The sequence below is a fragment of the Leucoraja erinacea genome, chromosome 3 (genome assembly GCF_028641065.1).
Source record: "Leucoraja erinacea ecotype New England chromosome 3, Leri_hhj_1, whole genome shotgun sequence".
Classification (NCBI taxonomy): domain Eukaryota; kingdom Metazoa; phylum Chordata; class Chondrichthyes; order Rajiformes; family Rajidae; genus Leucoraja; species Leucoraja erinaceus.
In genome coordinates, this window is record NC_073379.1 from 5,118,161 (window position 1) to 5,145,981 (window position 27,821).

The 27,821-nt window shown below is 41.4% G+C and overlaps 1 protein-coding gene across 4 annotated transcripts in view; it reads left to right on the forward strand.

Annotated features, from left to right (window-relative positions):
• Positions 1-27,821, forward strand: part of tent2 (terminal nucleotidyltransferase 2) — a 64,131-nt gene that overhangs the window by 19,137 nt on the left and 17,173 nt on the right. For all 4 annotated transcript variants that reach the window (XM_055631652.1, XM_055631659.1, XM_055631666.1 and 1 more), the window contains 8 exons: positions 3,747-3,861; positions 11,755-11,846; positions 11,959-12,022; positions 12,881-12,947; positions 14,738-14,814; positions 21,139-21,267; positions 23,100-23,143; positions 27,099-27,235. In XM_055631652.1, coding sequence (XP_055487627.1) covers positions 3,747-3,861; positions 11,755-11,846; positions 11,959-12,022; positions 12,881-12,947; positions 14,738-14,814; positions 21,139-21,267; positions 23,100-23,143; positions 27,099-27,235 — 725 coding nt within the window. The remainder of the gene's footprint in view (positions 1-3,746; positions 3,862-11,754; positions 11,847-11,958; positions 12,023-12,880; positions 12,948-14,737; positions 14,815-21,138; positions 21,268-23,099; positions 23,144-27,098; positions 27,236-27,821) is intronic.

Genomic DNA, 27,821 nt, shown 5'->3' on the forward strand with positions numbered 1-27,821 from the left:
CCTACTCTTTAGCCAGAGGGTGGTGAATCTGGAATTCATTGCCACAGACAGTATTTTTAATGCAGACATTGATAGGTTGTTGATTAGGGAGGGTGTCAAATATTACAGAGTAGTAAAGAGAATGGGGTTGATAGCGATAAATAGGTCAGCCATGATCGAATGGCGGAGCAGGCTCAATAGGGCGAATGACCTAATCTGTTCATATGTCTTGTGGTCTTCCATGTGCATCTTTGAAAATATTAAGATTGAGACTCTAATCATGAGGCCAGCGATTGTAGTTAAATATGTCGGAAGAAACCTGCGGTTGCTGGTTTACACCGAAGATAGACACAAAATGCTGCAGTAACTCGGTGGGACAATAGGTGCAGGAGTAGGCCATTCGGCCTTCAAGCCAGCACCGCCATTCAATGTGATCATGGTTCATCATCCATAATCAGTACCCCTTTCCTGCCTTCTCCCCATATCCCGACTCCGCTATCTTCAAGAGCCCTATCTAGCTCTCTCGTGAAAGTATCCAGAGAACCAGCCTCCACCACCCTCTGAGGCAGAGAATTCCACAGACTCTCAACTGTCTGTGTGACAAAGTTTTTCCTCATCTCCGTTCTAAACGTCTTACCCCTTATTCTTAAACTGTGGCCCCTGGTTCTGGACACTACCAACATCGGGAACATGTTTCCTGCCTCTGGCATGTCCAAACCCTTAATAATCTCATATGTTTCAATAAGATGCCCTCTCATCCTCCTAAATTCCAATGTATACAAGCCCAGCCCTCCATTTTCTCAGTATATGACAGTCACGCCATCCCGGCAATTAACCTTGTGAACCTACGCTGCACTCCTGCAACAGCAAGAATGTCCTTCCTCACATTTGGAGACCAAAACTTCACATAATACTCCAGGCAGGCAGCATTTCTCTAGAGAAGAAATAGGTGACGTTTCTGATTTGAGACGCCTTCTTCAGACTGAGTCTGGGTATCTCAGGGAGACGAAAACGAGAGATAAGGAAGGGTACAAAGACCATGTAAGGTGTGAAATGGGCAGATCAAAGCAGACGATGGTCAAGGAAATGTACAATAGTTCTTTGTCGGATGAGGAGAAGGTGACATTGATGCATACAAACAGGAAAATGAATCAGGTGGACAGTGAAACCATTAGGAGAACTGCAATGGGGGTAGGATGTTTGTCTAAAGTGATTTGGATAAGGAAGTATTTTCGGCAAATATTTGTGATTTAATAATGCTTGTATCCTTAAATCCTCTTATTTTCGTGGATCCTTTTTTTTAATCTGACAATGTCTGAAATAATCTGAAATCAGCAAAGAACAATAGACAATAGGTGCAGGAGTAGGCCATTCGGCCCTTCGAGCCAGCTCCGTCATTCACTGAGATCACAGTTGATCATCCACAACCAACACCTCGTTCCTGCCTTCTCCCCATATCCCTTGATTCCGCTAGCCTTAAGAGCTCTATCAAACTCTCCTTGAATGCATAGAGTGAATCGGCCTCCACTGCTTTCTGATGCAGAGTATTCCACAAATTCACAACTCTCTGGATGAAAAAGTTTTTCCTCATCTCAGTTCTAAATGGCCTACCTCTTATTCTTAAACTATGGCCCCTGTTTCTGGATTCCCCCAACATCAGGAACATGTTTCCTGCACTAGCATGTCCAATCCCTTAATAATTTTATATGTTTCTATAAGATCCCATCTCATCCTGCACACAATACTCCAGGTCTCAACACGGCCCTGTACAACTGCAGAAGGATCTCTTTGCTCCTATACTCAAAATCCTCTCATTATGAAGGCCAATGTGCCATTAGCTTTCTTCACGGCCTGCTCTACCTGCATGCTTACATTCAGTGACTGATGTACAAGAAAACCCAGGTCTCGTTGCACTTCCCTTTTTCCTAATCTGACACCAATCAGATAATAATCTGCCTACCTGTTCTTGCCACCAAAGTGGATAACCTCACATTTATCCACATTATACTGCATCTGCCATGCATTTGCCCATTCACCCAACCTATCCAAGTCACTCTGCATCCTCATAACATCCTCTTTGCAGCTCACACTGCCACCCACCTATGTGTCGTCTGCAAATTTGCTAATGTTACTTTTAATTCCTTCATTTAAATCATTAATATATATTGAAAATAGCTGTGCTCCCAACACCGAGCCTTGCGGCATCCCGCTAGTCACTGCCTGCCTTTCTGAAAGGGACCTACTCTTTGTTTCCTGTCTGCCAACCAATTTTCTATCCATGTCAATACCCTACCCCCAATACCATGTGCTCTAATTTTGCCCACTAATCTCCTGTGTGGGACCTTATCTAAGGCTTTCTGTAAATCCATGTACACTACATCCACTGGCTCTCCCTTGTCCATTTTCCTGGTTACATCCTCAAAAAATTCCAGAAGATTAGTCATGCATGATTTTCCCTTCATAAATCCATGCTGACTTGGACCGATCCTGTTACTGCTGATCAAATGCGCCGCAATTACATCTTTAATAATTGACTCCAGCATCTTCCCCACCACCGATGTCAGGCTAACTGATCTATAATTCCCTGTTTTCTCTCTTCCGCCTTTCTTAAAAAGTGGAATAACGTTAGCTATCCTCCAATCCACAGGAACTGATCAAGAATGTATAGAACATTTGAAAATTATCACCAATGCATCCACGATTTCTAGAGCCACCTCCTTGAGTACCCTGTGATGCAGACCATCAGGCCCTAGAGATTTATCAGCCTTCAGTCCCATCGGTCTACCCAACACCATTTCCTGACAAATGTTTTCCTTCAGTTCCTCCGTCACCCTAAATCCTCTGCCCCTAGTACTTCTGGGAGATTGATTGTGTCTTCCTTAGTGAAGACAGAACCAAAGTACCTGTTCAACTCATCTGCCATTTCCTTGCTCCCCATAATAAATTCTGTCTTCATTTCCATGCGGTCTCTAAGTAAACTAAACTATGTATGTATTATAAAAAGCCCACCATTTGCAATACGTAGCATGAGTTAGGGCCGAGTCAGTTAAAACGAAGATGGAGCTGAACAATCTTTATGCTGTACTGGATGTGTAGTTGAAATATCAAGTTGGGTTTAAGAAAGATACAGGTGGAAATCGATAAATTCGGTTTGAAACAGCAACTGAAGGAAAGTGAGAAAGTCGAGAAATACAGTTATAATCAGGAGGACAAGGAATACATCATGACTGTAAGCATATAATATGATGAGTAACTTTGGTTAGGGTTACCTTGGTACAGTGGGAAAGTTGGAATTCTGATTGGAACATTTGTCCAGTGATATGTAAGAGTCAAAAGTGTAGATGGGAAGTAACAGTTTTGGATTGGCACCTGTAAATAAATAATATGGTTGTATAATTGTGATATCCTTTGCAAGTAAAAGTTCACTTAAAAAAAAAAATAAATCAGTAAGCCATATTTGTATTAGATATTTTTGCATTATCACAATTACTTCCAATAATCTTTGATTTTGAATTGGATCCTTTTGTTCTGAGTTTTACAGTCGAATAGAAATTTTCATAGGATTTTTAAAGCTTACTGCATTATGGTAAAGTTGTGTATTTGGGAAAAAATCTAGAAATGATTTAGAAGGATCGTTATGCCAGTTCTTCTTTTAATTACTGTGATAGAACTTGGGCAGTTTAAAAGAAAAAAATAATTGCATTTTAAGATTAAAAGTCTCGTGGGTATGTGGATGGACAATTCAACATTTAAAGGTTTGATTGCAGCTGAGCCAACAAATTGTGGACCTCTTCTGCAACTGTCAACAACAGTCGATTGATCTCGAGAAAAAGGATCTATGCCGCACACAGATCCAGAGAGAAATTCAGCGACTATTTCCACGTAAGTTAAACTACTGGCTGTTGGTTCATTGACCTGTATTTTCAATCTGAAGTACAGGGAATGCTGTTTTGTTATTAGGAAGCCAAGATACTGGTTTAACAGATGATAATACATTCTGTGATTTCTTCTTTCCCAATTGGATCGATTATAATCATGTATTGTCGTCCCACTGACTGGTTAGCACTCAACCAAAGCTTTTCAATGTATCTCGGTACACGTGACAATAAACTAACTGAACTGTAGTCAGTCTGATTGAATGGTTGAGGGCTTTTTGGGGAGAAAGTCCAATTGTGCGAACAAACTAGCTCTCTAATAATAAGGAAGACACTAAGTGCTTGAGTTACTCTGCGGGTCTGGCAACATCTCTGGAGAACATTATAGGCGACGGTCCGGGTCGGGACCGCTCCTCAGACTAAGTGCATTGAGGTTGGGTGGAGTGGGAATGTGTGATCACAAGAACAGAGAGAGAGCAGGTGATGGTTAGTCATAGTGATACAGTGTGGAAACAGGCCATTCGGCTCAACTTGGCCACACTGGCCAACGATGTCCTAGCTACGCTCGTCCCACTTGCCTGCGCTTGGTCCATATCCCTCCAAACCTGTCCTATACATGTACCTGTCTAACTGTCTCTTAAACAATGGGATAGTCCCAGACTCAACTACCTCCTCTGGCAGCTTGTTCCATACTCCCACCACCCTTTGTGTGAAAAAGTTACCCCTCTGATTCCTATTAAATCTTTTTTCCTTCATCTTGAACCTATGTCCTCTGGTCCTCAATTCCTTACTCTGGGCAAAAGCCTGTGCATCTACCCGATCTATTCCTCATAATTTTGACCACCTCTATAAGATTCCTCCTCATCCTCCTGCGCTCCATGGAATAGAGACGCAGCCCACCCAGCTCACAGCCTCTAGTCATGGCAACATTCTCGTAAATCTTTTCTGAACCTTTTCAAGCTTGACAACATCTTTCTTGTAACGTGATGCCCAGAACTGAACCCAATATTCTAAATGTGGTCTCACCAATGTCTTATACAACTGTAACATGACCTCCCAACTTGTGTGGGTCGTGTTCCATTGAGGGTCCAGTGGCCAGCAGTACTTGGTTATCAGGTAGCAGATGCACCATGGGGTGCTCTCAGTGAGTAACTTGGCAGTCTGTAAGACATGTTTTCATTCCACTTGGCAGATCAGTGCTTTAAAAGCAATTAATTACTTCAGAGATTTGGCTCTTCACGCCTCCTTTCACCTGAAGGATTCCCTAGACATTAAAAACTAGTGTTTAAAAATATATGATTCCAACACAATAGGGCCCAGTGGGAATGACTGGCACATCTGCTGCGATCAATTTGGTTAAATACCTCATCCTACAGCTGTTAAAACTAGAAATCTGTGTACTGTATTCCTTTTAGATTTTTAACTAATTAATTTAAACTAATTTTACTAATTACCTGGCATGGGGGGTGGGTGGGAGAAAGAACAATGAGGACCTGGCGTGGGATACTGGGGTACTTTGTAACTTTGTTCCTGCCATTTATGTGGCGACCATGGATACCTTGTGTACGCAAAACAAAGAATTTCACTGTGACTCATCACAGGTGACAATAAACTATTAACTCATCATTCATCATTTAACTTCTAATCAGGACACTGGTTTGGGGATTACAGCTGCAGCCACACTTTGCTCTGACATTCATCGGTAAATGCACATCCATCCTTTAATCAAGACACTTTTCCCTTAAAAAGGTGAATCTTGAGAACCGTGTCCCCTGTAAATCTTCAAGTCAAATAAAAGTGCTTAATCATCTGAGTATATCTGTTTGGCAGCATAATGTCAAAATTGCAGGAAAAACAGACAGAATTCCAACTGTTCTTCCAGCAACATGGGTTTAAATCTAATCATGGCAGATAGGGAATTTAAACAGTTTTAAAATAAAATGGTGTCGACCCGATCTATTCCTCTCATGATTTTGTATTCCTCTATAAAATCACCCCTCATCCGCCTGCACTCTAAGGAATAGATTTCTAGCCTGCTCAACCTCTCCCTCTAGCTTAGGCCCACGAGTCCTCATAAATCATCACTTTCCAGCCTGACAAAATCTTTCCTATAACATGGCGCCCAGAACAGAAGACAATATCTGAAATGCGGCCTCACCAACATCTTGTATAACTGTAGCATTACCTCCCAACTTCTGCACTTGCATAGTCTTGGTTTAACATCTTGTCTGAAAGATTTGTGACCCATTGCATCAAGGCTCTCGCTTAGAGCTAGGTGCTGAAGGAAGTGCCTTAATAATAGTAGATATTAGTAACCCAGAATAAACTTGTGATGTTCATATTAAGTAAGTAAGTAAGTAGGTTTATTGGCCACGTATTCACCTACAAGGAATTTGCCTTGGTGCTCCGCCCACAAGTAACAACATGACATACAGTGACAGTTACGAATGACTCAGAAAACACTAAACATTAATAATAATAAAACATTAATGATAAAACACCATTGATAAAGCATGTGAACCAACAAAATACCAGATCAAAGGGAGGCTACAGATTTTTGGCTGTTGAGTAGAGCAACTACTCGTGGATAAAAACTGTTTTTATGTCCGGCTGTGGCAGCTTTGACAGTCTGGAGTCGCCTTCCAGAGGGAAGTGATTCAAAGAGTTTGTGGCCAGGGTGAGAGGGGTCAGAAATGATCTTGCCCGCTCGCTTCCTGGCGTAGGTAAGTCGTAGCAGGCTGTGATGTTAGTACAGGTGCACAACCTTTTATCCGACGATCCAAATAACGAAAAGCTCCGAATAGCGGACATTTTTTCGGTCCTTGAAGAAAGGTCCTTGAAGACGTTCACCGAGGGCGGCCCGCAGAGGTGACAGCGGAACCTCCAGTCGGTCCTCGAAGAAAGGGGAACTAAATCCCCATTCATAAAAGAGAAGGTGAGGGTATATTGCGCGGGAGGGTTAATAATTTACAATCTGCTGCTGCCTGCCCGCTGGGTTAAAAAGTTCCCACGGTAGACTCACGATACACAGTGTGTCGTGAGTCTTGCGTGGGAATTTTTTAACTCAGCGGGCAGGCAGCAGCAAATTGTCGCTCCCTTAAGTTTCACCCCACCTACACCCCTCTGCTTCCCGGCCATGTGTGTGACCCCTTCCCTCCCCTCTCCAGCTCCCCGCCCATTGCACCGGCGCGGGGGCTTTGCACTGCCTTCACGTCGGAGCCAGTGCCAGTCACCGGAGACGTCAGGACCAACGGGACACCGGCCCCCAGGCCCACTGCAAGCATGGAGATCCCAGAGACCCACAGCCAGCAGCAGCCCAGCCCCGCTCCAACTCCAGAGGAACACGCTCTCCGCTGTCCCCGTAGGGACAGAAGCTGATGGTGTGCAAGGTGCGTCTTGGTCTTGAGGTTGCGGATGAGGGGGCGCAGCTCGGGCTGTGACGTCTCCGGCCACCCCCCTGTACAGGAGCTGAGACTGGGAACTGTGGGGTTGTTTGCAGTTGCAGAGGGAGGGGGCAAGGGCGGTACAGTTCCCAGTCTCAGCTCCATTCCAGGGGGGTGGCCGGAAACGTCGGGACACCGGGACACCGATTGCAAGCACGGAGACTCACAGCCAGCAGCAACTCTAGCCCAGCCCTGCTCCAACTCCATATGAACCCGTGTTGCGGATGAGGGGGCGCAGCTCGGGCTGTGGGCGAACTGCCACTTGTCGCTGTAGCGGCGCATCGGGGAGCGGGTTCTTGTTGGTCCTGACGTCTCCGGCCATCCCCCTGGACAGGAGCTGAGAGACGTCAGGACCACCAGAAGCCGCTCCCCGATGCGCCGCTACAGCGACAAGTGGCAGTTCGCCCACAGCCCGAGCTGCGCCCCCTCATCGGGACACCGACCCCCAGGCCCACTGCAAGCACGGAGATCCCAGAGACTCACAGCCAGCAACAACTCTAGCCCAGCCCCGCTCCAACCCGGGTTGCGGATGAGGGGGCGCAGCTCGGGCTGTGGGCGAACTGCCACTTGTCGCCGTAGCGGCCCATCGGGGAGCGGCTTCCTCTGGAGTTGGAGGGACAGGGAGACACAGCGGCTTTTGAGAATGGTGGGCAATCACTTCCAAAGTTCTGCTCACACAGTCAGTACACCTCTCCTACACTTGTCTCCCGCACTAAGATCATCTCGCAGAGAATGATCCCAGCCTAACCCTCCCTATTCTCTCCTATTCTGCAAGAAAAAACTACATTGAAGACTCAAACTCGCGATCGAGTAACTGCCCGGATCGAGGCGCAAACTCGCGACCTTGCGGATATGAGCCGAGCACTCTGCCACTCCGCCAGCCGTTAAAATCTACGCTAAAAATCTTCCATTCCGAAAGCCGAAAAATTCTGTATTACGAAAAGTGTCCGGTCCCAAGGCTTTCGGATAAAAGGTTGTGCACCTGTAGTAGATACTCGTGGCATCAAGTAGGTCGCGGCGTTTTATCAACATGATGAAAAATGTCCACGAGTAAATACTGATTACTTAAAGTTTAATTTTCTCTTTAAAAACAAAATAAAGCTAGATTATTTATTTTTTCTCTTTGTGAGGTTATGCCTTTGAATAATTGTAAAAACATTCTACCTAGAATACTAGAATTAAATTTAAAAATGCCGGGAACACAGAGGGCCAGTCAGAATCTCTGAAGTTAATGTTTCTACTTGATATCTTTCTATTATACTTCCATTTGTGCTCTGTGCAAGATTACGTTGATACTGTAGGGCAAATTATTCTCTTGTAAAGTATGATTCAAAGCTAAATAAATCTGACCAGTAGTTCACGCAACATTTTCAGCACCCTGGAAAACTTGCCGAGGATGGTGAGACGAGTATAATGTTTGAATTCAATCAATCAATCAATCAATCAACCTTTATTGTCATCTTGCAAGCAACAGTTGTTACAGTGCAAAATGAAAAGACGTTTCCCAGTGAATAGCGGAGCATCGCACATGAAATTTAAACACTTCACACATAATAACACTAAAAACAATCCAGTCCCTGATGGAACAGTATAAATAGTTAAAAGCAGGTTAAAAAAACACAATGTTAAAATTCAATAAACCAATCATAAAAAATGTCCGGGGCCGCTGATTTTAGTGGCCAGTGCCAGTATTAAAGTGTCCGTGCCAGCCGCAGAGTCATTCCCATTATCCCTATCATGATATTTACGTGTAAAATTACAGAGCTGTACAGCATGGAAACGTTCGCATTGATTCACCTCATCCATGCCCACCAAGTTGGCATTCTGGGCTAATCCCATTTAACTGTTTTTCGCCCCTGTCTTTCTAAACCCTTCTATACAAATGTGTTCCAAATGTCTTTTGTAATGACAATTGTAATTGTATCCGTTTCTATGGTTTCCTCTGGCAGCTCTTCCCAGATATGGATTACCCTTTGAATGAAAAAAGTTGCCTTTATAAGGATCCTCTTAAATCTCTTCCCATTCTAGTTTTAGAATCCTCCACCCTGGAAAAGGACTAAAGGGCCTGTCCCACTTTCACGACCTAATTCATGACCTTTTTTACTCGTGGACATTTTTCATCATGTTGATAAAACGCCCCGACCTACTTGATGCCACGAGTACCTACTACTAGCATCACGGCCTGCTACGACCTACCTACGACCTCGTGACGACCATGCTGCGAGCACGAGTCGAGGGCAAACTCGGCAGAGGTCGTGAATTAGGTCGTGAAAGTGGGACAGGCCCTTAAAGATAGACACAAAATGCTGGAGTGACTCAGCGGGACAGGCAGCATCTCTTGATGGAAGGAATGGGTGACATTTTGGGTTGAGATGCTTCTTCAGACCCATATGTGCTCACTTTATCCATGTCCCTGTGATCTTATGCATTATAGTCAGAGGAAATGGCAGAGTAGACAAAAGTGCTGGAGAAACTCAGCGGGTGCGGCAGCATCTATGGAGCGAAGGAAATAAGCAACGTTTCGGGACAAAACCCTTCTTCAGACAGTGTTTTTGGTTGTGTGCATGATAGTTTAGAACACTTCACTTTAGTTAACTGAGATGATCTGGGAGTTTTATGGCATTATTATCATAAAACAATACATTTCCTGGGCTTTTGTTTGCTGTTAAATCACAGGATAATGTATCCATTGGTGCCTTCCCTCACAGTGGGAAATGTTGATTCCCATTTGGGGGGATGTTTTTTATGTTTTATGTTAAATTCTAAAGTGTTGTGTTTATCTTATTTGTGCTGCATGGTAACTCAAATTTCACTGTACCAATTGATGTATGTGACAATAAATGTCCTTTGTCCCTTGGCCCTAAGAGCTAAATCTAACTATCTCTTGAAAACATCCAGTGAATTGGCCTTCACTGCCTTCTGTGGCAGAGAATTCCACAACACTCTGGGTGAAAAAGTTTTTCCTCATCTCAGTCCTAATTGGCCTACTCTTTATTCTTAAACTGTGACCCTGGTTCTGGACTCCCCCAACATGGGGAACATTTTTCCTGCATCTAACCTGTCCAATCCTCTATGAATTTTACATGTTTCTATAAGATTCTCTCTCATCCTTCTAAATTCCAGCGATTTTCTTTCATCATACGTCAGTCCCGCCACCCCGGAAATTAACCTGGTGAACATACGCTGCACTTCCTCAATAACAAGAATGTCCTTCCTCAAATTAGGAGACCAAAATTGCACACAATACTCCAGGTGCAGTCTCACCAGGACCCTGTGCAGCTGCAGTAGGACTTCCTTGCTCCTAAACTCAAATCCTCTCTCAATGAAGGCCAACTTTCTTCACTGCTGCTTGTACCTGTATGCACCTGTATGCATCTCGTTGCACCTCCCCTTCTAATCTGAAACCATTCAGATAATAATCTGCCTTCCTGTTCTTGCCACCAGTGGATAACGTCACATTTATCCACAGGTGCAGGTATACTGGAACCTCCACCTTTTTAGCTGAATGTTATGAAAGGCTGGGTTATGTTATAGTGCTACTCCTGTGGCAGCGATAATTTTAAGAAGGAATATCTTTCAGTTGGTGAATTAGTGAAGAACCTCTGACAGCATCATTCATGTTGTCCAATTAATTGGGTGTAGTAGAGGGGCCTTACATGGATGGCTGGTACTGGTGTAGACCTGGGCATTATGGGTAGGCATGGGCAGAAGGGCCTGTTTCCACGCTGTATGACTCTTTGTATTTAAATTAAGATGTACTATAAAATAAAGTTATGGAAATGTGCAATCAGGCTGCATCAAAACATATAAGCATTAAAACATGGAACAATGTCAAAGTCTAGAGCGCATAACTTTAACGTGAACGGGAAAGTTTAAAGGAATGTAGCAGGGCAAGTTTTTTGGAGAGTAGTGTGTGCCTGGATCGTGCTGCTAGGAGTGGTGGTGGAGACATGTGACAGTGGTATGTCCCAACGCTTTCAGGTATGCACAATGGAGAGATATGAATCATGTGTGGGCAGGCAAGATTAGTTTATCTTGGCATCATGTTCAGCACAGATTTTCCTGTGCTGTGCAGTTCTATGTTCTAACTGTTCTGGTGTAAGGTCACCTACCCAGATGTTTAAGTGTGTTTCATTCCAGTGTGCTGCCTGACCTGCTGAACAATTTTTCTGCCACTGCAGTGTTTTGGTCTTGTATTATGTTCAGTTTTTTTTTGTTTTTTAATTGCTGGTATAACTGTTGATGTCCATAACTAGGTTATATATGTTTTAACACTGATTATATCATCTTTTTACATTTATTCTGAATGACTAATATTCTTTACCTTTTTAACTTAATGGGAATTACTGCAAATGGAAAGCAAAGAAACACTGAAATAAGTCAAACTGAAAACTGATGTGTGCAGGCCTTTCTTCATATAAGCTTTGCCAATTGTATCTCTCCATTCCTTACCTTAGAGACAAGATTGTACTTGGTTGGTTCATCACTGAATGGCTTTGGTACTCGATACAGTGATGCAGATCTGTGCCTCGTGTTGAAGGAAATGCCGGTATGTATGTTTAATGTTCTGGTATTAGTCAGACAATTTTTTATTTTTTTTAGCAGATTAGTGCCAAAATGCCACTTGCCATATTGAAAGGCTGCTTTTTGTGTTCTTGTAGATGAACCAAAGGAGTGAAGCATGTCACATACTCGGTTTAATCCAACAACTTTTCTATAGACTCTGTAAGTCACTTATTGAAGATGTTACTCTCGTATTGTTGTCATGTCCAGAACATTACAACCTCATTAACCGTTTTTTTTAAAGCTGTTACCAAAATGGATTGCTTAGGCTGAATGACCTGTTTCACTGTTATGATTTCAAGTAATATTAAAGATTAAGAAAGAACTGCAGATGCTGGAAAAATGGAAGGTAGACAAAAATGCTGGAGAAACTCAGCGGGTGAGGCAGCATCTATTGAACAAAGGAATAGGTGATATTTCGGGTCGAGACCCTTCTTCTGAAGAAGGGTCTCGACCTGAAATATCACCTATTCCTTCGCACCATAGATGCTGCCTCACCCGCTGAGTTTCTCCAGCATTTCAGAAGAAGGGTCTCGACCCGAAACGTCACCTATTCCTTCGCTCCTTGGATGCTGCCTCACCCGCTGAGTTTCTCCAGCATTTTTGTCTACCTTCAAGTAATATTAATCTTACTGAATCATTTTGGTTTGTATTAGTATTGTGTTTATTTCTGCAGCATTTCACAAGGGCATATAGCATGAAATTGCATTGTAATTTAATTGTATTGGTCATTTTCTTAATCTTAGTTACTCATGCAGGAGGAACACGATAAAGAGCAATAGATGTTATGTGCTTAGTTGTATGGAGGTAAAAATTGACATGCCCTTTGATGGTTTTGGACCCAGCATGTCTGGGTCAAGCAATGGCCACCTCCTTCCGCTTCATTTTGCATCAATCACCAAAGAATTTGGTGAATGACGTGCTTAACCTAAAAAGAAACGTGGACTAAATATTTGGACAGTAAAACCAGACAGTAATTTAAAATATTCTAAACTTTCATCCAATCTTTTTTTATTCCAGCTTACATCGACAGACCTCAACTGATCCGAGCAAAAGTGCCAATAGTAAAATTCAGGGATAAAGTCAGGTGGGTAATTTGAGTGATTTATTACATAGAACATATAACAGCACACCACATTCTTTGGCCCATACATTTTGTGACTAACATGAAACCAAGTTCAATAGGTTAACAGCAAAAGGGGAAAGATTAAATAGGAAGCTGAGGGGCAACTTTTTCACACAGAGGGTGGTTGGTATATGAGACGAGCTGCCTGAGGAAGTAGTTGACGCAGATACAAAAGCACCATTTAAAAGACATTTTGGTGGCTTCATGGATTAGAGATGTTTACAGGGATGTGAGCCAAACGCGGGTAAATGGAACTAGTCTAGAGCTTTGCGGTCAGCTTTGGGTTGGGCTGAAGGGCCTGTGACTGAATGTGCCGTATGACTCCAATAGAAACATAGACAATATATGACAATATAGTAGGCCATTCGGCCCTTCAAGCCAGCACCGCCATTCAATATGATCATGGCTGGTCATCCAAAATCAGTACCCCATTCCTCTTTTTCCCTATATTCCTTGATTCCATTATCCCTGGAAGCTATATCTAACTCTCTTGAAAATGTATTTTGTACTCTTAATCTATCAACCCATGGACTACTTTTGATTACTGGAAACTGGATCTAGATTTATACTTTGCATAACATTATAATAAAGATGTTGCATTGGTCTACAACTGTTTATAGGAAAGAATCTTAATAATAAACCTAGTATATGTTAAAGCATAATATTTTAAATCTGCAGCTTTCAAAATTTGCATTATACCTAGTGGCTCTAACGCTTCTCTATACCAAGATTCCTTACTCTTTTCAATGTTTTCTGAAAATACGCACAACTGGTGTTTTTAAAACTCAACCATCAAGTGAATAGTTAAATACAACAGCCAAGGTCACCTATGAAGTCATTGCATAGCATGAACCAGCTACCTGGGAATGGGGCCTGTTGCAGAAGAATTTGGAGAACACCTGAGACACAAGACAGTGAACGCCATATGTAAAGGAAAAGCATTATAAAGTATGCAAAGGAAAATCTTGAATGACCTGTTCTGGTTTGGGTGGGAGTGATGGGCTGGTTCACGAGAGAGCGGGGAGAGTGACCTCCAAAGACGTACAGGTTTGTAGGTTAATCGGCTTGGTAAATGTAAAAGTTGCCCCATGTGGGTGTGGGATGGTGTTAATGTGCGGGGATCGCTGGTCAGCGCGGATCCGGTGGGCTGAAGGCCTGTTTCTGCGCTGTATCTCTAAACTAAATGGGGAGGTGGAGGGGTGGAGAGGGAGAGGGAAGGTCAGGGTCAAATTGGATATTTGGAACAGAGAACCAGGAACAATGTTGGGAGTTTGTGAATTAAAGAGGGGATTGTGGGGTGTAAGATTCGAGACAATTGGGAATACAGGAGTGAGGTTTGGTTTGGTTTGTTGTCAGGTGTACCGAGGACAGTGAAAAACGTTTTTGTTGCGTGCTATCCAGTCATCAGAAAAACTATACATGATTACAAGTCTTCTACAGTACGGATTGGTGCCAAGACATGGGATTGGGGTGAAATCATTTGGGGGTGGCTTAGGAAGGGAGAACAGGTGATGCAGACTGGCAAAGCCATGCTGTGTTGGTGGTCTCCCGAAGGAAAGGATGATGTGAAAGACACCTACACAACCATAAACATAACTTTTTTTTTTAAAGCTATAGCTTTGGAGTTGCTGTAGAGTTCCATATTGAATGTGATTTGTCAGACTTAAAGCTGTGAATTCCAATTCTTGGAAATCTCCTGAATGTGGCATTTTTCAATGTTAAAACTAATTTGTTTTTATTTCAATTTTTAGTGGTGTGGAATTTGACTTGAATGTAAACAATGTTGTTGGAATAAGAAATACTTTCCTGCTGAGGAGCTATGCATCGAGTAAGTACTTTACCAGTTCGCGTATATATATGTATGTCAAGTTATTGCCTTGCCTTCTGGGCACCAAACATTCCTTCATTTATATTGTGTGCCATAAAACGCCCTTAAATCTTGTGTGTCCGACCAAATTTGCAGCTAAGGTATTGCTGAGTCCTATATTCATAATGTCAAATGAATTCAAGGACTAAAATTAGTAGTTACAAGATTTTTATGTATAAAGGTATCCTGAATCTTGGGTCTGAATCCTGCAGCAATACTCGGGTTTGCAGTAATATTCTCTCTCCTAAAAAAAAAAGTATTTTTGTAACAGCGCCTCAGTAGTTCCCTTTTGGAAGATGATAACAAAAATAGAGAGCTTGTCGCATTCTTTTATTGTTAAAAATGTTTAATGCCAACTGACAATTGTGTCGACTTGTTAATTTTTCAAAGTTAAAGTAGCTCCTGTCACTGATTGATGGGTTAATATGATCACCTCCAATCAAAAATTAGGTGTGTGTGTGTGTGTGTGTTCAATTAAAGACTTTCACCTGAGTGATCATGGTCTGGTAGTTGTTGGATTTATTTGACGGATTCCACCTTGAATGTCATTAGTCAGACATGAAACTAGATGCTTGAGGAAGTTATTGGACAGGCAAGAAAGATGAATGGAATGTCCCTGGAGTGTTTCAACCACCAGAGATTTTTTTTTCCAGAGAAGTTAACTTGACATTAAAAAATAATCACAAATAAAAATGCAGTGGCTACATTTAATATCCATGAAAAGAAAATAAAGAGTAAAATAATTTGCGGAAGCTGCTCATAATTGCAAATCTTTATACATTCATTATGAAGCTCTGCTCATTTATGAATGTATAATTTATGAGCAGAGTTTCATAATGAATGTATAAAGATTTGTGTTGTAGAGTAAAGTGGGGCACACTTGTCAGCCAAACCAACAGTGTACACATTATGAAGTTTAAAGACACCCATCATGTCTTCTTTCTGTATAGCAACATTCATCACAGCTGATAGGATGTTAAACAACATAATTAAGTTGAAGCAATTGTGATTTAAAACACCAGGAGCCACATAATGTGATATATTCAGCCACAGAGGAAGCAAATGTAGGACTTATTTTGAAAACTTAAATGTACAACCACAATGTGTGGTACAATATTGATCACATTCTTACAACTTGTACAAATTTGGAAGCTATGTTCCATGCGTCGGAAGAGTTCCTGTGCCACTCTCTGTTAAAATGGACACCATTCAGATTGGTGATTCCTGTATGCTTTCATAAAATGATTGCAATATTGAAGGTAAATATTAGAGAGGATTCTAGAGTTTGCCGCAGGGAAGTGACCCAAGTGGTCGTCTGGATGTTGTTCACTAATTTCTCTAAATTTGCAAAAATGTACTAAGACTTTGTTTTTAACATCAAGCTCTTGCAAGTTCACAATGACAGTGCTTGTATTTTAAAGTTGAATATAAAAACTAACAGTTCAACTTTGAGGACTTGATTTCATGAACAGAATCTCTCATGAAGTAAAGCTGTCAGAATTTACATCCTTTTGTGGCTGCGGTTTGTGTACCTGAGCGCATGTAAAAATAAAAAAATGAATTAAAGGTTGCCTACTTGGCACTCAGCAAAGCACTCTTTGTGCGGATTTGCATGTTACTTTTGAATTGACATATCATAATAATAATAATAATAATAATAAGCCTTTATTGTCATTGTTCTTAGAAATACAACAAAACTAGGAGAGCTACTCAGTGCAACCGAACCAATTCCAAACAAGACATAAACATAGAAACTAGGTGCAATAGGCCATTCGGCCCTTAGCCTGCACCGCCATTCAATATGATACATGGCTGATCATCCAACTCAGTATCCCGTACCTGCCTTCTCTCCATACCCCCTGATCCCCTTAGTTTGGGCCACATCTAACTCCCTCTTAAATAGTAGAATTAATGAAGAGGACCTCAACTACCCTCTGTGGGCAGAGAGTTCCAGAGATTCACCATCTCTGTGGGAACTTCTTTTCTTCTCATGGTGGCGGTTTTAAAGGATTTCCCCTTTATCCTTAAGCTGTGACCCCTTGTCCTGGACATTTAAAAATAAATTGGATAGGCATATGGATGAGAAGGGAATGGAGGGTTATGGTACGAGTGCAGGCAGGTGGGACTAAGGGGAAAAAAATTTGTTCGGCATGGACTTGTAGGGCCGAGATGGCCTGTTCCGTGCTGTAATTGTTATATGGTTATATGTTATATGGTAGAATTGATGCCAGCATTCTCATGTCGTGTGTGGATAGTTGAGGAATTTAGAGTTCTAATTGCCCAGGGAAAGAAACTGTTCTTCAGTCTGTTTGTCCGGCTTTTGGCGCACTTGTATGGTCTACCAGAGGGCAGGAGGTTGAACAGTGACTGTCCAGGATGGAAGGGGTCATGGAATGATCTGGAGATTACGGTCTAAAGGGACTGTCCCACTGTAAGAGGTAATTCAAGAGTTCTCCCGAGTTTCCCCTGATTCGAACTCGGAGAATTACGGGTAATAGCCGCTCGTAGGTACTCTGGGCTCTCGCTGACATTTTGCAACGTTGAAAAATCTTCACGAGCTTACTGCGTTTCCCGAGTACCTGCCGCTAGCGTTACAAGCCGCTAAGAGACATCCCAAGCTCCGACGTACCCGCTACGTACATTCTATGTACTTGCCACGAGTTTGATTTTTTTTAAAACTCAGGAGAGCTCTTGAATAACCTCGTACAGTGGGACAGGCCCTTAAGTATTTTTCTCCTGTGCTGCAGACTTTCACGCTGTCATGTTTCTTTAAAACTTGTGGGGGTTTTTTTAGTACTACTGCCCACCAGAGGTCAGTGTTGATTTCTTGAACAGATTTTAGTGGTAGAGGAATGTAGTTGCTTTAACATAGAAAAGTACAGCACAGGAACAGGCCCTTCAACAGACAATGTCTGTGCCAAACATAACGCCAAGATCATCTCATCTGCCAGCACATGATACATCCTTCATTCCCTCCACATCCATTTTAGCAATCTACATTAGTACATGTGGATGAAATCTTTTGCAAAATCAACAGCAAGAAAGTCCCTAAAAGTGAGAACCACCAGAAAGATTCAATTTGCTGCTGATGCACTTTTGTTTGGATGAACATTAACATAAAATATCGTTGCACGCATTACTTATATGCAAGTATTATGTATTCTGTGAGATTCCATATTGATTTCGTTTAGAGACACAGTGAGGAAACAGACCCTTCAGCCTCCGAATCTGCTCCGACCAGTGATCCACGCACACTAACACACACTAGGGACAATTTACAATTTTACCAAAGCCATTTAACCTACAAACCTGCACATCTTTAGATTGTTGGAAGAAACCACCCAGAGGAAACCCACGCAGGTCACGGGAGTACAAACTCCATACAGACAGCACCCATGGTCAGGATCCAACCAAGGTCTCTGCCGCTGTAATGCAGCAACTGCACCGCTGCGCCACTGTGCCACCCCAATTTAAAGCACTCGCATTTACACATTCTGTTGGACTTAATACTTAATAGTGTAATTGATGTAGAAAAAGACTCGTAATATTTTAATTATAATTGAGAGTCTGCAGTTTTCATTATTACCTTTTTGGCAAATTAGTTTTCTCTAAAACTCATTGATGTTTATGCAATAATGTAATGAATTAGTTGAAGTATGAAACCTTCTATAATTTTATCTAATAAAACAACTAGCGTAAATTGGCTATTTAGCCTAGCTTGTCCAATAGAGTGATACAGTGTGGAAACAGGCCCTTCAACCCAACTTGCCCACACCGACCAGAATGTCCCATCTACACTAGACGACCAACATGTCCCATCTACACTAGTCCCACCTGCCTGCGTTTGGCCCATATCCCTTTAAACCTGTCCTACCCATGTACCTGTCTAATTGTTTCTTAAAAATTGCCTCTTAACCATAAATCATAAATTATTTTTCTTTTCTTTTTTCTTTTTTTCTCTCTTTTTTGTATGGCTTTGTAAATATTTGATTAGTGTATAAATGTAAATAATTTGGTGTACATATAGCTGCTGGTGTACATATGGTGTACATATAGCTGCTAAATTTGTATAAGATAATTATAAGCAGTTGAATAAGGGGTGGGAATTAATAAGCTTTTGCTTCTTCCTGCTCCTTTTCGGACACATACGATTTCATTTATTTATAGATATTGTTTATGACACTTTATAAATATTCTTGTTTTGTTTTTTTGTATGCTGTTTCACACTTGCTTTGTATTCTTTTATTCTGTTCGAAATAAAGAATTAAATAAATAAATTAAAATAAAGTAAAAAGTACTCTATAAATTTGATATAAAAACAGGAAATGATAACATGAAGAAGACTCCTGGTTCTAACAAAGAGTTTTCAACCTGAAACATTTGCTTTATTTATATTTCCACAGGGGAGTGTTTCCAGCATTTTCTGTATTATTTCTGTAAATTCATTACTAGATGCAAGTTGAACAAATTTATTTCAATAAATGGTGTTGGTGTGATTTGGCAAATGACACATGGTATATGTATGTTTAAGAAGAAACTGCAGTTGGAAATAAGAAGAAACTGCAGATGCAGACTCGGGTCAAGACTCTTCCTCAGGGTCTCGACCCGAAACATTGCCTATTTCCTTTGCTCCATACATGCTGCCTCACCCGCTGAGTTTCTCCAGCATTTTTGTCTACCATGGTAAATGTATAATGGTTGAAAGGAATAGGTGATTTGGTGCTATCATTCCCAAATCATTTGATCCTTAATACTAGGAATAATTGAATAGGAGTAGACTATTTAGTGAGTTTGTTGTTGCATTGTTGTGCAAGACCACATCTGGAGTATTAAGACCACATCTGGAGTATTAAGACCACATCTGGAGTATTAAGACCACATCTGGAGTATGACCACATCTGGGGTATTGAGTACAGTTTTGGTCTCCTAATTTGAGGAAGGACATCCTTGTGATTGAGGCAGTGCAGCATAGGTTCACGAGATTGATCCCTGGGATGGCGGGACTGTCATATGAGGGAAGATTGAAAAGACTAGGCTTGTATTCACTGGAGTTTAGAAGGATGAGGGGACATCTTATAGAAACATATAAAATGATAAAAGGACTGGACAAGCTAGATGCAGGAAAAATGTTTCCAATTTTGAGCGAGTCCAGAACCAGGGGTCACTGTCTTAGAATAAAGGGGAAGCCATTTAAGACTGAGGTGAGAAAAAACTTTTTCACCCAGAGAGTTGTGAATTTGTGGAATTCCCTGCCACAGAGGGCAGTGGAGGCCAAATCACTGGATGGATTTACGAGAGAGTTAGATAGAGCTCTAAGGGCTAGTGGAATCAAGGGATATGGGGAGAAAGCAGGCACGGGTTATTGATTGGGGATGATCAGCCATGATCACAATGAATGGCGGTGCTGGCTCGAAGGGCCGAATAGCCTCCTCCTGCACCTATTTTCTATATTTCTATTTAATGATAGACAGTCACAACCCATTTCCCAGGATGGAAATATCAATATCAAATACACGAGGGCATTGTTTTATGAGCATAGTGAGAGGGAGAAAGTTTAAAGGAGATGTGTAGGGCAAGTTTTTTTTTTACATGAGTGGCGAGTGCCTGCAATGTGCTGCCATGGGTGGTGGTGGTGGAGGCAGATACGATAGTGGCATTTAGGAGGCTTTTGGATAGGCACATGGATATGGAGGGATGTGGATTATGTGCAGGCAGATCAGATTGATGGCATCATGTTCCACGAGACATTGTGGGCAGAAGTGCCTGTTCCTGGGCTAATCTAAGTTCATTGTTTAAAAAGATACCAGCTGTTTGACAATTCTTTAAACTCCTCCCCATCACTAATTTCTGTGTTTTTGTAAAAGTTGTCCATCAAACTAAACAATTTCAATTTGCAGCCTTTGAATGTCTTAGGTTTAAAATTTAGACTATCTTCCTGATCCTATTTTCTCCAAATGACATAAATCCTTTCTTTTTAACTACCCTTTTATTTCCCTCTAATAGCTTGAAAACATAATCAAATGTATTTATAATTTGACTATTCATCAGAAATCCATTGTTATGGTTAGCCAACAGCCAACGTAGAATGACTGCTCAAATAATAGAAGCGAAACCAAATGGAGTTTAACAGCAATTTTTGCATTCTTCTGCTGGAAGGGCCATTATAAATCAGAAAGGGCCATTTATAAAATCTCTACAAATGCAGAATTTTTAAAAAAAGTTGTTTTAAAATACCATTATTCTTGCAAGTTTTCTTAAATTATAATACGTTTTCTTTTTATTCAGCTGAGAGCCGTGTTCGTCCTCTTGTGCTGGTTGTGAAAAAATGGGCCCATTACCATGGAATAAATGATGCTAGTCGTGGCACATTGAATAGCTACTCCTTAGTACTGATGGTATTGCACTATCTACAAAGTAAGTCTGTCTCTACGGTGTTTATTTAACGTTATAATCCTCTTACAACGCTTCATAAATGTCTGCATTTGGGTGTTTGCCTTATCTTCATTGGCCAGTCCTAATTGGCATTAATTAACAATAATATTTAGTTTGAGCTTCAGCAGAAAGGACATTTTCTGTTTCCTTGGCAACATATTGCCTTTCATTGTGCCTCGCCATCTGCTTTATGGGACAGTGCTTTACTTGCTAATATTTTCAGTGTTTCAAAAAAAAACTTTTCCTTTACTAAGCATCTTGAGATATTTGGTGGATGGAAGGAAGTAGAGTTCACTAACATGCTCGAATACAATGAGGTACAGACATGGAAAAATACTTGCTTGCAGCAGCAGCATCACCGACCGGCAAGCAAAAAAAACATGGTGCATAAATTACACACAAAATTTAGCTAAGGCAGTGAAAAGAAAAAAGACTGCAACAAACAAGACGTTAGTGCAAATCAAATGGGGAAAAATAATCAAGACCGTGCCAGAGGTGTTCTGTGCTGAGATCCAATTTGGATTGTGTGAGTTGGTTCAAGAAACTAATTGTTGTAGGAAAGTAGCTGTTCCTCGACCTGGTGGTGTGGGACTTCAGGCAGGGCCTAGTTGTTGTTGCGGCACAATCTGTTGTCCACTCTCTCAGCACCCATAATTCAACCAAATACTGTGGTGTCTTTGGCAAATTTGTAGATGACGTTGGAACAGGTCGAAGGGTCGAAGGGTATGGGCAAATGCGGGCAAATGGGACCAGCCCCGAATGTTAACTTGTTAAGCATAGGCTAGATGGGCTGAAGAGCCAGTTTCCACACTGTATGGTTCTATGACTGATTCTACAAATTAACTAAGAATGTGTTACTCTTGGTTTATTCCATGAATCTGCCTGATGTGTTGAATTCTTGATTTTAATTGTACCACAGCGTGAATTTCTGTAATAATTTAACTCTCGGATTATTTGGTCATTTCTTTCATGGTCTGGAAATTGTAAGGAAGTTTGTACAGACAATAAAAATTATATTAATGCACTAAATATTGGTTATTGGAAATATGATGAAAGGTATGCACAAAACCTCAGCTGAAAACAGCATCTGGAATAAATTTATTGTCGATCTTGGCTCAATGGTAGCAATTTGACCTGAGTCACAAGGCTCTGAAGTGAAGCCCACTGGAGAGATCTGAGCATTTAATTTGACTCTTCAGCACTATATTGAGGAAATGTTTTACTGTGAATATTCTGTCCTTTATATGAGCCTTCAGTCCCCTCAGATTTACTTTTTTTTGGTGATTTTTTTAAATCAGAAAATATTAAAAACGTGCCAATATTAACACCTGTTAGTAGAACAATAATATTGTGAATACCACAAGGTTTTGATTTCTTAATCGGGGCAGCTGCTTTTTTTTTTTTTAGTTAACAAAAATCTTGGTTTGAAAATCCGTTCTGCCACTTACTAGTGTAAATGTACGTATTTAGTAAATTCATAGTCCTATTATATTTTATAAAACCCAGGGAGGCCACTAGAATGTTTTGCTGGCCATTATTCCAATACAGTCGGATCTGGACACCACTCCGTTTTTCTGACTATTTTGCACAAAAGTTAGCTCTGCCAAAATGGACTTATTTTGAACAATAGCAAATATCTTTATCTTTGCGCAAATGCCATTTATGAAAAATATATTCACACATAACCAATTAGTTTTATATTTTCTGTGGTAATGTCAATATATTTTGTGTGTTTTGGTGCTCTGCTATAATGAAATAATATTTTGGTTGTAACCGGGTTTTCCATTTGTGTTTATTTCTTGTTTGCCTTGAAGCTTTACCTGAACCTGTTGTTCCGTCTCTCCAGAAGGAGTACCCAGTAAGTAGCATTCTTCTTTCTGATTAGGATGATATTTACACTCAATTCTTTGATCACTGTATATTGATCCAAAAGTAGTTTTATCTCACATTATGCATAGTGCACACAATGCGTGTGCACACAAATCATTAGTGTACTGGTACATCATCCAGAACATTTCCTTTCATCTTCCCTCTGGAATTTGGGCCCCGACCATAGAAACATAGAAAATAGGTGCAGGAGTAGGCCATTCGGCCCTTCGAGCCTGCACCGCCGTTCGATATGATCATGGCCGATCATCCAACTCAGTATCCCATTCCTGCCTTCTCTCCATACCCCCCTGATCCCTTTAGCCACAAGGACCACATCTAACTCCCTCTTAAATATAGCCAATGAACTGGCCTCAACCACCTTCTGTGGCAGAGAATTCCACAGATTCACCACTCTCTGTGTAAAAAATGATTTTCTCATCTCGGTCCTAAAAGACTTCCCTCTTATCCTTAAACTGTGACCCCTAGTTCTGGACTTCCCCAACATCGGGAATAATCTTCCTGCATCTAGCCTGTCCAACCCCTTAAGAATTTTGTAATTTTCTATAAGATCCCCCCTCAATCTTTTAAATTCTAGCGTGTACAAGCCGAGTCTATCCAGTCTTTCTTCATATGAAAGTCCTGCCATCCCAGGAATCAGTCTGGTGAACCTTCTCTGTATTCCCTCTATGGCAAGAATGTCCTTCCTCAGATTAGGAGACCAAAACTGTATGCAATACTCCAGGTGTGGTCTCACCAAGACCCTGTACAACTGCAGTAGAACCTCCCTGCTCTTATACTCAAATCCTTTTGCTATGAATGCTAACATACCATTTGCTTTCTTCACTGCCTGCTGCACCTGCATTCCTACTTTCAATGACTGGTGTACCATGACACCCAGGTCTCGTTGCATCTCCCCTTTTCCTAATCGGCCACCATTCAGATAATAGTCTACTTTCCTGTTTTTGCCACCAAAGTGGATAACCTCACATTTATCCACATTATACTGCATCTGCCATGCATTTGCCCACTCACCCAACCTATCCAAGTCACCTTGCAGCCTCCTAGCATCCTCCTCACAGCTAACACTGCCACCCAGCTTTGTGTCATCTGCAAACTTGGAGATGTTGCATTCAATTCCCTCATCCAGCTCATTAATATATATTGTAAATAGCTGGGGTCCCAGCACTGAGCCTTGCGGTACCCCACTAGTCACTGCCTGCCATTCTGAAAAGGACCCGTTTACTCCTACTCTTTGCTTCCTGTCTGCCAGCCAGTTCTCTATCCACATCAATACTGAACCCCCAATACGATGTGCATTAAGTTTGTATACTAATCTCTTATGTGGGACCTTGTCGAAAGCCTTCTGAAAGTCCAGATATAACACATCCACTGGTTCTCCCTTATCCACTCTACTAGTTACATCCTCGAAAAATTCTATAAGATTCGTCAGACATGATTTACCTTTCATAAATCCATGCTGACTTTGTCCAATGATTTCACCACTTTCCAAATGTGCTGCTATCCCATCTTTAATAACTGACTCCAAAATTTTCCCCACCACCGATGTTAGACTAACTGGTCTGTAATTCCCCGTTTTCTCTCTCCCTCCCTTTTTAAAAAGTGGGGTTACATTAGCTACCCTCCAGTCCTCAGGAACTACTCCAGAATCTAAAGAGTTTTGAAAAATTATCACTATTGCATCCACTATTTCTGCGGCTACTTCCTTAAGTACTCTGGGATGCAAACTAATCTGGCCCTGGGGATTTATCGGCCTTTATTCCATTCAATTTACCTAACACCACTTCCCGGCTAACCTGGATTTCACTCGGTTCCTCCATCTCATGTAACCCCCGGTCCCTTGCATCCCCCGGACCATATTTGAGCCAATACTACACAAGGGTCAGGAGCTAGGTGATGGGGATTGAATCCAAATTCAGCGCAAGTCCCCACTAGTGCACAATAAAAATTCTATTAAAAGAAAAATTATGACGAGAGGATTTGAGAATAGGAGTAAAGTTGTCCATCTGCAGTTGTACAGGGCCCGGGTGAGACCACATCTGGAGTATTGTGTGCAGTTTTGGTCTCCTAATTTGAGGAAGGACATCCTTGCTATTAAGGCAGTGCAGCGTAGGTTCACAAGGTTAATTCCCGGGATGGCGGGACTGTCGGATGAGGAAAGATTGAAAAGACTGGGCTTGTATTCACTGGAATTTAGAAGGATGAGAGGTGTTTTATAGAAACATATACAATTATAAAAGAACTGAACAAGCTAGATGCAGGAAAAATATTCCCAATGTTGGGGGAGTCCAGAACCAGGGGCCACAGTCTAAGAATAGAGAGGAGGCCAGTTCAAACTGAGATGAGAAAACACTTTTTTCACCCAGAAAGTTGTGAATTTGTGGAATTCTCTGACAGAAGGCCAATTCACTGGATTAATTTAAAAGAGAGTTTGGATAAAGCTCTAGGGGCTAGCAGAATCAAGGGATATGAGGAGAAGGCAGGCACCGGTTACTGATTGTGGATGATCAGCCATGATCACAATGAATGGCGGTGTGGGATCGAAGGGCCAAATGACCACTTCCTGCACCTATTTTCTATGTTTTCTATGACTATCCCATCAATTTTTACGACTTGAATTTTAATGGACATTTAATTTTATTTTTAAAAGCTATACAAAAGTCAAAAGAAGGCATATCGTTTTCCTGGTCCCTAGATGTTGTAATAGCAATTGAACTCTGTGGGAGTAGGTCGATCAGGCAATAGCTGAACTCCAGAAAAGATTATGGCAGTAACTACTTAGGAACCCTGCCTAGGATTGTTTATGTAGATACCTTCTCGTAGGGAATATCCAAGCACTAGCAACAAAAGCACCCGGTTACTTTGGCAGTTTAAACATCACCATCACACTCCCGATCCAGACTGTCTGAAAATAAAACTGCCAAGGGAGATAATTACTTAATTCAAGATTTCAGAAATGAACCTACAGCCTCAAGGCATAACTAAGTTAATTTTCTATGCTCACTGTATTATGAAATACCCAGAGGAGAAAATGGGTAGAATATCACGTTAACTTCTGTTTCTTTATTTCAATGGGAGTAAAGGGTATTTGCTCTTTTTTTCTGCTTTGGTGTTCAGAAAAATAAATAGTTGCAGCTGACATAGAAAAATTAAAATGTATGCGTAAAGAAAACATTGAGCGGCAAGTGGTCATGGCAACGCTAACTTATAAGTTGTATGTAACTGTTATAATGCTACTGTGTAACACTGTGTCACAGTGAAACCTTTACATTATGAATTCTTGCATCTGCATCTTTCTTGGTGTATAAATTATGTTTTGAGTATCGAAGTTGGGAGGTCATGTTGCAGTTATATAAGACGCTGGTGAGGTTGCACTCAGAGCATTGTGTTCGATTCTGCACACCATGTTAAAGGGAAGATGTTGTCAAGTTGGTGAGGATTTATGAGGATGTTGCCAGGATTTGAGAGTCTGAGCTTTTGGGAGAGTTGAGCAGACTGGGTCTCTATTCCTGCAAGCGCAGGAGGATGAGGGGTGATCTTATAGAGGTGTATAAAATCATGAGAGCAATAGATCGGGTAGATGCACAGAGTCTCTTGGCCAGAGTAACGGAACTGAGAACCAGAGGATATGCATTTAAGGTAGAGGGGAAAGGATTTAATAGTAATCTGGGGTTACTTTTCCTCACAAAGGGTGGAGTGGGTATGGAACGAGCTGCCAGAGGATGTAGTTGAGGCAGGGACTAGTGCAACGTTGAAGACACATTTAGACAGGTACCTGGATAGGACAAGTTTGGAGGGATATGGACCAAATGTGGGCAGGTGGGACTAGTGCAGGTGGGCAAGTTGGGCCACAGGGCCTGTTTCCACTCTGTATCACTATGACCTTTTTAAAATGCATTCTTTTTTTTTTAATTCAATGTTTTTAGGAGTGCTTTGAGCCCACTATGCAGCTGCAATTTGTGCACAGAAGAGGAAGCAACATAAGCCCATACAGCTCACTAAATAACTCGAATCTGGGAGACCTGCTCGTGGGGTTTCTGAGATATTATGCTACAGAATTTGAGTAAGTAATGTTTTTTAAGGAAGCGTAATATCGGTCCCTATTATTTTCCAAGGAAACCAATGTTACTGAAATCAGTCATAATTTTTTATTTCTCCCAACATTCTCCTGCCATTTCCTCAGTAACATTCTTTCTTTGCTTTGCTGCAACTATGTCAAGCTTTATGCTATTTTTTCTCCTCCAGGCTAGACAAATCTCAAATTCCCTGGTCAGCCTCCTCACTCCACACCTTGTGAGCTTCTATCCTTTCTGATTGATATCATGTTCATAAGTTCTAGGAGCAGAATTAGGCCATTTGGCCCATCTACTCCACCATTCATTTGTGACTGGTCTATCATTCCCTCTCAACATCATTCGCTCCATAATCCCTGACAGCCTTTGTAATCAGAATCTGTCCGTTTCCACCATTAAAAAATCCCATGATGGCCTCCACAGCTGTCTGTGGCAAGGAATTCCACAGATACCCCATTCTCTGACTGAAGAAATTCCTCCTCATCTCCTTTCTAAAGGTGTGTCCTTTTAATTTAAATCTTTTTATTTGAATTTTGAATTTAACAGCAATTTGCATACATACAATGATAACAGACA